Source organism: Denticeps clupeoides, chromosome 16 (genome assembly GCF_900700375.1).
Source record: "Denticeps clupeoides chromosome 16, fDenClu1.1, whole genome shotgun sequence".
In the NCBI taxonomy this organism is placed as follows: Eukaryota; Metazoa; Chordata; class Actinopteri; order Clupeiformes; family Denticipitidae; genus Denticeps; species Denticeps clupeoides.
In genome coordinates, this window is record NC_041722.1 from 18,070,423 (window position 1) to 18,081,277 (window position 10,855).

The 10,855-nt window shown below is 44.0% G+C and overlaps 2 protein-coding genes across 3 annotated transcripts; one reads left to right on the forward strand and one right to left on the reverse strand.

Moving 5' to 3' along the window:
• Nucleotides 1–1,227: 1,227 nt before the first annotated feature.
• Nucleotides 1,228–2,056, forward strand: mespaa (mesoderm posterior aa). Its single transcript, XM_028957109.1, has 2 exons — nucleotides 1,228–1,860; nucleotides 1,967–2,056. The coding sequence occupies exons 1-2, from the start codon at nucleotides 1,228–1,230 to the stop codon at nucleotides 2,054–2,056; spliced, it is 723 nt and encodes a 240-aa protein (XP_028812942.1).
• Nucleotides 2,057–2,990: 934 nt separating this feature from the next.
• On the reverse strand, nucleotides 2,991–10,732 carry LOC114766396 (aminopeptidase N-like). 2 transcript variants are annotated; one of them, XM_028957157.1, is made up of 21 exons: nucleotides 10,377–10,732; nucleotides 9,622–10,115; nucleotides 9,372–9,514; nucleotides 9,134–9,273; nucleotides 8,708–8,834; nucleotides 8,462–8,616; nucleotides 8,272–8,385; nucleotides 7,215–7,358; nucleotides 6,683–6,748; nucleotides 6,438–6,503; nucleotides 6,180–6,355; nucleotides 6,014–6,090; nucleotides 5,812–5,939; nucleotides 5,494–5,549; nucleotides 5,189–5,336; nucleotides 5,000–5,091; nucleotides 4,768–4,878; nucleotides 3,831–3,998; nucleotides 3,602–3,742; nucleotides 3,430–3,511; nucleotides 2,991–3,348 (listed from the first exon to the last, which is right to left on the reverse strand). In XM_028957157.1, the coding sequence occupies exons 2-21, from the start codon at nucleotides 9,936–9,938 to the stop codon at nucleotides 3,202–3,204; spliced, it is 2,598 nt and encodes an 865-aa protein (XP_028812990.1). In that variant the 5' UTR covers nucleotides 9,939–10,115; nucleotides 10,377–10,732; the 3' UTR covers nucleotides 2,991–3,201. The 2 variants fall into 2 exon arrangements, with proteins under 2 accessions (XP_028812990.1, XP_028812991.1); XM_028957158.1 differs by lacking the exon at nucleotides 10,377–10,732 and having other exon boundaries at nucleotides 9,372–9,489; nucleotides 9,622–9,670.
• Between the last annotated feature and the right edge of the window lie 123 nt (nucleotides 10,733–10,855).

A 10,855-nucleotide genomic window follows, 5' to 3' on the forward strand; every position in this document is an offset into this window, starting at 1 on the left:
CAGAGCAGAACGTCCCTCTGGGATACCTGCAGGCAGCAAGAGCTTCAGGAATAAACTGCTCAGGTGAATCAGCTGCAACGTTTATATCAAACTACTTAAAATGCTTAACTATTGAAATGTGGAAAATAATGGGAGAATTTGGGATTTGTGCAGTAAATTAATGGAGATAAACAACAGGCCCATATAGGTATAAAATCACAATCAGAATTGTGTTTATTGGTATAGTATATGAGTAAATATAAGTATATGAGTGAACACATGGCATCTCTAAAGCACAACAGAATAAAACAACAACAGTATACAATTTAGTCTAATATCTCATATATAAAATTATAGTCTAATATCTAATATCTCATACAGTACAGGGCAAGTTCGGATACCCTTTCTCATTCAATATGTTTTCTTTATTTTCATGACCATTTACGTTGGTAGATTCTCACTGAAGGAACCAAAACATGTGGAGTTTTGTACTTAACAAAAACCTGAGACCTGACCTCCACAGTCACCGGACCTGAACCCGATCGAGCTGGACCAACAAGAGCTAAACACCTCTGGGAACTCCTTCAAGACTGTTGGAGAAGCATTTCAGGTGACGACCTCTTGAAGCTCATCGAGAGAATGCCAAGAGTGAATATATAACATATAAAACATGTTTTCAGTTATTTCATCTTTTTTTGTTAAGTACTCTACGTGTGTTCATTCATAGTTTTGAGAATCTACCAACATAAATGGTCATAAAAATAAAGAAAACAAATGAGAAGGTGAGTCCAAACTTTTGGACTTACTGTATCTAAAATTCACTGTTTACTTGCAACATTTGCAATACTGTGGTCTGTAGCAGTTGCAGAAAGCATTTCACTGCACATCATACCGTGTATGACTGTGTATGTGACAAATAAAATTTGAATTTGAATTACACATTGAAAAATTTGCACATAGGACCCATAAATTCCACACTTGGAAAAGATGATCATGGTTTTTGGTGGCAAGTTTGAATAATTGTGATTTTTGGACTGTTGCTGGTACCTCGCACCACTGCCGTTTCCCATAGCCCCCCTGCCTGAAGTGCCACTTCGGTCGTGGGACTTTTTGAAGTCTTGCAGCGGCCGGTGGAGGTGCAACATTCACACCTCGCTCTGGATATATGGAGGAGGTCCAGGGCCTTCGTCAGTATCTCCACCATCACTGCTGAAGACAACATCGTCCTTCTGAACTCCAGCTATGGACATGGACTTCTCCGGCTCACCACTCCACCTCCAGGACAACGCCGATTTCCTCCTTGACTGCCAGTCTCTGCTGGAGCTGAGCGGCGTGGGTTCAGACAGTGGATACTACAGCGCTGGCAGCAGCCTGTCACCCACCTCCTCTGTGGCCTCCTGCTGCCTGTCGCCCCTGGCTGCTCACTGCGGAACCTTCCAGGAGACCTCAGAACATCTGCCCTTTTTCAGGCAACCAGTGACTGAGGACAGGCAGCCTGCAGCCATGCAGAAACCCAGAAAGCCCAGGTCGAAGTACCCGGGTAAGAAGCGCCAGACGGCCAGCGAGCGTGAGAAGCTGAGGATGAGGGACCTGACCAAGGCTCTCCAGCACCTCAGGACCTACCTACCTGCCTCTGTGGCCCCTGTGGGACAGACCCTGACCAAAATTGAGACCCTACGCCTCACCATCCGCTACATCTCCCACCTGTCAGACCAGCTGGGCCTGAGCGAGACAGGTCTGTCCTCGAGGACCTCCACCAACCAGCTCCAGAGCTCAAACCCTCAGCCTGCAGCTCCAGACTGCTTCAGCAGCCCCATGATGAGTCAGACCACCCCATACCCAGACAGCTTTTCCATGGAGCAGTTCCCATCGGCATATCAGGTATGTGCAACCCCCAGTTCAACCCCCCTGTCCTGCCGACCTGTGTGCTGAGACTCATGCATCAAATCAACAGATCATCTCACCGCTTTCTACTCTTTCTCTGCAGAACCCAGGTTCCATCAGCTTTGCCACATGTTTCTGGAGCACCCAACATCATCAGCATCAGCATCAGTGCTCCTTCTATGGACAGGGTTAGAAGAACCAAACTCTCCTTCAAACCTCCAGTCTCTGCAACCTCAAATTTTTTATTACTATTTTTTAATGTCCTTGTAAGTTCTGTACATAACTAGTAAAATAATTTATTATTTTATGTAATGTAAATACAACAGATTTATTTATTGACTTTATAAAGTTTGGAATTAATAAAACGCAGTACAATGAACGTGGTTGTTTCTAATCTGGGTAATTTACTGAAAGCCTCAGCCGCTCTGCAGGCACAAGCGGCAGGCCTGCCACCATGACGGCGGGAGGGGGAAAGGCACATTACAGATTGCTGGGGTCTTCGCGAAGACCCCCGCGGTGGCCACAGTCAGGTCGGGAGGACGCTAAACTAATTGTCACCCCGGCAGCCTTTCATTTCTCTGCTCAGTAAACAAAATGAAGGGATTAGGACCGCAGGACGCCCCTTCATGTCCGAAGGTCAGTTAGCAGGGAGGTTCAGAAGTGCAGAAAACGTCCAAAAAAATAAATGTAACTTGAAAAAAAAGAAAAGCACATGGATCTAAAAAAAAAAAAAAAAAAAAAGAACCTGTAAAGTATCTTCTCAGCATGAGGCGGAAGCATCTGCTGTCTGCCGGAGGTGAGGTGAGACGTTCGGACGTGACAAGTCCACAGCTGCTCCGACATGGTGTCCTGTGTCACTCACTTCCTCACGCTGAGCTTCACACCAAGCAGAGGAGGAGCGCCAGAGACCTGGCGTCCACACCGAAAAGCCTTTACTCAACCATGAAACGGCACATGATTCCAGTGGTCATCACTAGAAAAATTCTATAAATGTTACAACAATGAGAAACACGTTTCTCAAAACTATTAATATGATAATAACACTTTGGAAGCTTTCAACAGTAAAAAAAAAAAAAAAAGACCAGATTGTCATGTTGAAGAAGGTGCGTGGCCATTTGTAGTATATATTACACAATTTCATTTATTAAAGAAATAGCAAATTCCAATATATTTACTAATAACACAGACTAAATAAATATATCTCAATTGCAATTATAAATGGGAAATGTTGAACACGCAAGCCAGTGGATCAGTGTCATGCACTAAGCAGCCCAGAAAACAGCATCACCCGCACTACGTTATGTCAGATTTTATTCCTTCAAAACTCCCATTTGGCCGTCAGGCCGACAAGAACCACTTCAGCACTTTATCGTTGTTTTCTGCCACCCATCTGATGTTGGCTTTGGTCTTCTCGATGGCCTGCTCGAGAGCTATTTCCGCCGAGCCGAAGCCAGTCTGAGAGTGTTCCTCTTTGAATTGCTGTAGCTGTGGAGCAGATTCAAATTGCAGTTTGAAACCGGCATGAATGAATACTGCACGTATGCAGATGAGCTGGAGTTGCTGTACCTGTTGTAACTCGAACAGGGTGGAGAACCTCTCTGTCACTCCCGTGATGAGTCTGGAGAAGGAAATGGATCCACCTCCGTATCTGTGGAAAGCCATCGGAATTCTAGTAATGAGGGAGAGTAACACATTTATCACGACACTCCAGATGCTCCATCACCACATCCCGACTCACTCGTTGAAGATGTAGTCCCATTTGGCTCGAATGAAGTCCCAGGCCAGCGGCTGTCCCACCACGTTTCTGGCTATGTACACAATGGCAAAGGTGGCATCCTGCTTCCGGATTTTGTTAGGATCCAGAGAGTATTCCAAATACCTGAAGTGCACAAACCATGTGCCCCGTATGCATGTAAAACATGGGCAGGTCTCAAAGAGTCCAAATGAAAGAGCGTTTGAAAAGTCACCTGTTTAGGAGCCAGGGCTCCTTAGTGCAGGACAGGGCGTACATCAGCTTGTCCGCCTCGGCTGCGTTGGTGGTGTTACTGAACATCCTCCAACCAAAATCCCACTCCTCCTCACCTCCTCCAGCAATGGCATTGCAGTACACCACAGACTTCAAATTGGCATGGATTCTGGTGTGAAACAATATTTATATATGTACTGTATATACTGACATTCTGCTGATATAAACGGAGCCCAGTTAGACCTCAGAACTATTTAAACATGCCAGAGATCTAATACCAAAAATAAGTACTTTGTGAAATATCTAATAGTTTAATGAAGAGCCAACAGAATATTTGACTGGATCATTGAAATGCACATGAAAAGTATGTCACATGAAAAGTATATTATGTTTATGAAACAATGCCAGCTCATTTTTTTCTGTATTTCTGTATTAAGTTGCTCTTGCCAGGTGTAGAAGTTAATGTAAAATCCCTGTAGAATTTTATGTTAACCCACTTGTGGTCCCCAAAAGCCACACAGCATGGGTGCAGGGTGGTGGTAGCCTAGTGAGTAACATAATATGTACCAGAAGACTCAGGCTCAAACCCCACTTATTACCATTGTGTCTCTGAGCAGGACACTTAACCCTGAGTGTCTCCAGGGGGACTGTCCCTGTCACTACTGTTTGTAAGTCACTCTGTATATGGGCGTCTCTTGGTGAGCATTGGGCAGCCCTGAAAGGCGCCCGGAAGTCAGTGTGTGGGGACCCGCAACCCTTTTGTTCTTTGCCCACTAGGCCACCACTGCCCCAATGCCACCACTTCAGTTCCATACTACATTTTAGAAAAGGACATTAAAAGAGTGCCCTTATCTAATGCAACCTGTCTAATGTCAATATAAATTGAAATACATTGATTGCTTATATATATTACCTATATATACATTAGCATGACTCACGTGTTATTTTCTGGGTTGTCCATCCACTGTTTATACCAACCATTGGTGAGCTCAGCACAACCTTCCACACCCGTCCTGCAAGCTAGCGAGATGGCGTTGACCTGGTTGTATCTGTGTAAATGTCAGAAGGAATTTAAACTTCTGCTGTAATTTTTTTCCACTCATAAACATACACATATGGTTAAAAAAAAAGCAATAAACATCCAATAAAAATATCAATTTTTTGTCTCACTGGTCGGTGTGTCGAGTCGGAATTTTCTCCCAGTTGGAAGTGATGTTCTCAAAGTACTCAAACAGGGGTTGGACTTGTTTCTTCAGGTAAGACTACAATGGATGATCAGTACACGGGCAGTGCTCGCATTTAATCACATATAAAACCGCATTAAAAAGGTTCAGTCATCAGACCTTTCTGCAGACCTACCTGCATGGGCCCGTATACCTCCGTCCGCTCAAACATGAGGAAGAAATAAGCCAGGTTCCGAATGGCAGACTGCCATGGCATGTATTCTCTCTCTTGTGAAAGATACTGTGTAGTTCTCAGGGCCAGAGTGGTGTCTACAATCTTTGCCCTTCAATGTAATGAATAATAATAAAATGTTTTCTACATGTAAAATACAGATTTTATTTAATTTCAGTACTTTCTTGATTGCAGCTAAAAGAGTTGCACTTAAATGTGCACAGAGAACTATATTAATTGAAATATTTTGCATGTGAAGCTACTCTTACCTGGCCAGATTAAAGGTATCATCCACAATCTGGGCCCTGTTAATGACCGGGATTATCTGCATGAAAATACCAACAATATTTCCCAATGAATTAAGCATCAGTGAATTTGAGGTCTTGTTGTACCATGCAACGCTGCTGCTGAGGTGCTGAATGTGCTGGAATCTTATGGTACAGCAGCTCCTCATTACGACAGTAAAGTTCAGATAGTAAAGTTCAGCATATTTAAAGACATGATCAGAACACGAGGAAAGAACTAGCCATGGTATGATAAACATTATGGAACAGTAACTTGTCATGTGCCAACAGGCATTTATTCACCTGGTGACCTTCGATTAAGAGGCTGAGAAGACGCTCCCAGTTGGCTGAGTCGTAATTAACCCTGTAGTATCCAGTAACGTCCAGGTTGGCCAGCACCCACTCCACAGATTTCATTGGTTCATACAGAGCTGAAATTTCAGAATTATTCATCACTAATTGTGTTTTCTTAGATAAATGACGACATGTAATATTTCAAGCCTACCAGATGAGTTAAGAAGCCAGTGCTGATCCTGATGAATGCCATTTTTTGCCCATTTAATGGGGACAAACCACTCGTAACTAAAACAGCAAAAAATAATAATAATGCTACTTCATAAATGTATTCATACATTCATTCTAGACATTCTGAAATTGTAATGCATCCATACTTATAATCGGACGGCCTTGCTGGGACAGACTCTGGGTCTAGCAGGAAGTGCTTCTGGCTGATGTTCCCGGTTTGAGTGTCGATGGTGACCACAGGGAAACCCATCTGCAGGATCCACCGGTTCATGATTTCGTTCACCGTGTCGGGGAGTTCCAGCCCAGCAGTGTTTTCTGCTTCCTTAGGGGGTCAGAATCAGTTGAATCAAACAGACACACATTACACAAAGGCTCTGGCTAGAACCGACCGAAAAAACACTCACTTTTTGAAGATGTTGCCAAAGGTCCCCGTACACGGTATTACTATAAGCATATTCCTTCAAGTAACTCTGTGGGGAAATAAGCACACGTGGAATTATAATGTATTAAAATGCACAGAGGGTATCTTTTATCCATTAAAAATGAGCAATGTTTCAGAGTTATTAAATGAATGTGCCAGAAAATGACTTTGTTCTGGCACACGTCCCTGCAAGTTAATTATGTCACAGCATTTTTTTAGCTTACTCACACTAAGACCTCTGGCAAACACCGGCTCTGACAGGAACTCTGAAAGCATCCTTAGTACAGCGGCACCCTGCAATCGCATACCCACAAACACATCTTACGTGAAAGGGATCTTTGTCATTGTGATACACAGAGCATAGAACAGCACACAGTGACACAACAAAATGTGTCTCTGCATTTAACCATCACCCTTAGTGAGCAGTGGGCAGCCAGTGGGGACGGTACCTTGCTCAAGGGGACCTCAGTGACACCTTCCTTACCCGCTAGGCCACCATGGCCCCAATATAATGTAATTTAATGTAAGATAACAATTATAAAAAAGGGTAGGATTAATAGAAAAAATGCATTCCTATTCCTGGTGAAATTGCATTAGTTAAATGCAAATTAAGGCCCTGCAGATCTACAGTCAAATTATTACGGCATTGGGCACAGTGCCACATTTAAAATAAGCTGCTTAGCATTAATTAAGCCCGCCGCTTTAGGGAAACTTGAATTCTTCTTTAATTTACAACAGTGCTAAACAGAAGGTGCAGCACCTTGCTGTAGGTGATGGTGTCGAACAGTTCGCTTATTTGCGCCGGCGTGTTGATCTCCTCTTCACTGTAGGAAAGGGGATGGGACGAGGCGAGCGAGTCGACTGCGAACACAGGGTGAACGGCGTTCAGGACGATCAGGTCTTTCTGCAGAGAGTTCACACAGCAGCACTGAGGTCAGGTGTCGATTCCCTGAACCAGTACCACAGAAACATTAATAGTGTATATTGTTGGAGTTGCACTTCTTTGGAAATGCTGGATGGGATTTCAGAAGAATATGAACGCAAGGACTTCAGAATTAGTATTTCGTTTGCAGAAGGAAGTAAAAGTACTCACTATGGCTGAGTAGTAGAGTTGCCACATTTCATGCAGAAAAATGTCATGCCGTGTTCATTATACATGAATATTACAATTCATATATAAAATTGGAAGTACTTTATTATCAAATGACATGAAACTAAACTTTTCAGTTATATACATTGTCACTTTATATCAAAGCTGGCAGGCCAGTGTGCACCACAGTAAACATACCATTAGCTTTAAAATAATTTCCCAGAATACTTTCCAAGCACTTATTTGACTCCTCCCACTGTACGGTTCTTACCAATTCTCCACCCTCTGCCAAGAGACCCTGCTTCTGACTGGCTCAGACCCTGTATTCCTCACCCAATCACTTGCTCCTTAGACTAATCAATCCACTAATCAACTAATCAATTCATCTGCATTTTATTTTCTGAACAGAATGATGCTGTATTCATCTCAACACAGAAATATGGGACAAACCCTGTCCGGTATTGCTTAAGATGTGATTTTTAAGTGGATATGGGCATCTCTTAGTGAGCAGCCATGAAAGGCGCCAGGAGAGAAGTGTGTGGGGACGATACCTTGATCAAGGGGACCTCAGTGGCACCTTAACAGTTTAACACAATTTAACCATCAAATACGGGCCATGTAGTAACAGTATTAAGTAGTGATCATACCAAGAATATACCAGATTCCTGAAATCTTGTTCACTGTACACAAAATTCAGCATTGCTCCTAGTAAAAAGTGCAAACTTACAACATTCCATTCTGGTTCGGCATCGTGTGCTCCAAGGTAGGAGACGTACGTAGCAAAGCCTTCATTTAGCCACAGGTCATTCCACCACTTCATGGTCACAAGATTCCCAAACCACTGCAAACACAAGGTCCCTAACGCATTAAAACCAGGTTTGTTCAAATCAAGGTTATTCTGATGTAAATGGATGTACCATATGTGCCAGTTCGTGGGATATAACCGTGGCGACCCACTCCTTGTCCCCGTTGGAGGACGCGTGAGGGTCGTAGAGGAGGGCCGTCTCTCGGTAAGTTATGAGACCCCAGTTTTCCATGGCCCCGGCACTGAAGTCAGGTAACGCTATCTGGTCTTAGAGGGCGAAAGGAAACACTCTTTCAGTGCCCTTCAAATCAAAGAACCCTCGACAAGAACCTAGATTTCAGGCCGAACGGTCGTTTACCAGATTTGGACAGTGGGTAGGTGCTGTTGTAGTATCTCTCGAAAAATTCCAGAATGGGCCCAGTTTTATTGAGGGCGTAATCTCCCTGTCCTTCAGCAATAGCGCTCCTTCTGGCCCAGATCCGAATCTGAAGGGGGAAAGTTCAATAAACGAGAAGCTCATTTATTTTTCACAGAAGCTAATAACATTACATTTACATTTACATTTACAGCATTTATCAGACGCCCTTATCCAGAGCGACTTACAATCAGTAGTTACAGGGACAGTCTCCCTGGAGCAACTTAAGGTTAAGTGTCTTGCTCAGGGACACAATGGTAGTAAGTGGGATTTGAACCCGGGTCTTCTGGTTCACAGGCGAGTGTCTTACCCACTAGGCTACTGGCTCCCACATTAGCAGGATGGGAGCCAGCATAAACCTCAGCTTACCAGAACTTTGGCCCCTTCTGGCGTGCGGATGTGTGCAAAGTCAGAAACGACAAAAGCCAGCAGGTAGGTGGACATTTTTTCTGTTGGCTCAAACGTGGTCCTGGAGAGCTCAACGCCATTTGTGGTGAAGTTGACAGTTTCTGAAAGGTAACAGTTCACGTTAGTCTCAGTTTGTTTTTTACAAATCGACTACTGGGGACATGCACCTCAGTTTAAAAAATACCAGACAGGTACGAACCGATTTCCATGCCGTTTGCAAGTGCCACCGTACCCCGATCGTGAACCAGAGTCATGTGAAAGACGGCTTTCATTGCCGGTTCGTCAAAGCAGGGGAAAGCCTTTCTCGCATCTGTTGGCTGCATTTGAGTTGTTGCAACAATTCTGAGGCCATCGAACAGCGTTAATATATATCGTTTCAGCATGGATTTCAACTGTAAAGACAAACGTCATAATTCCAATCACAGGAAAGGCAGAAAAGTCATCCTTACTTTAACTGGGACCCTTGGTAATATTCACTTCGGTAAAATCCTCCCAGGTCGTCGGCCAGCTCCCCTCGAAACTCGGTGAAGAGCTGGTAGGACTTCCCAGGGACCAGGTTACCATTCAGCTGGACCACCAGATACTGCGTCCGCACCTGTAGCCAGGTGGTCTTTATGGCTGGTGGGCTTGAACCGTCAGTTGTAGACAGTTTGGCAAGATGTCCATCGAGCTGGGTGAAGTTGAGCTTGTTGGAGTGAATGAGGACCAGGTCGGTCTCCTTCACGCACCTGAAGACCACCGTGGAGTTCCCTGTAAAAATGTACATGCCGTGTTCATCCACGTGGAGACGAGGCCACAAGGTCACGATGTAGTGTTCAGGGAGCAGACTGTCCGGGAGCCTGTATCTGTCCCAGGGCTCGTTTGACGGGGTCGGTGTCGTGCTGGTCGCGGTTGGAGGGGTGGTCCATCCTTCTGTGGGCTTTGCATTATTTTTGGCCTTCTCCTGTGAATAGACGATGGACAAAGCAATGATGGTGGCCACAGCCGACACTGCTATAATAATACCGGCCACCGCTACAGCCTTGCTGATGTAGAAGCCCTTCATCTTTCCTACAGCGGGGACACAGTGAAGCGTGAGAAGAAAGCGGATTTTTAAGGATTCTATTTTATGCGCCCTTAGTTAATGTTTAACAGCGTTCATTAAAACGGGTTAATACATATCTGGTTGATCATAAAATGCAAGAGATAAGAGAGGGCTGAACACCTGTCATCCACTTCCTCCAAGCCGTTGAAATGGAAGTTCATTCGAGTGTCAAGTCACCTAGCACTTTGTGATGAAGCCTTCAGCTAATAAAACGACAAATTAAAATGACGAATTTAGGACATGTTAACTGGCATCGGCCCTGTTGTGTGAAGGCTTTCCTGATTTGGCTGCATGATGCATGTTAAGTATAAGGCACACTAAAATGTTACTTTAACAAAGCATTGTAATCTTTGGTTTGAACTTATCTAATCTAGTTTCAAATGAAGAACTGATATCATTGAGTGTCAAATATGCAAGAAATGTGGCAGAAAGATTGTGTTCTCTTCTGGAGCTTCAGGTGTGAGAAGAAGTGAAAAAGAAAAAGGGATACGATTGTTCTTCTGCGACAACCAAGGGTTTCTCATATTTAAACTTTAACCCATTAAAGAAACACAAAAGTATGGAAATTTGACATAAGAGCTATGTAACAGAGTCAGAGG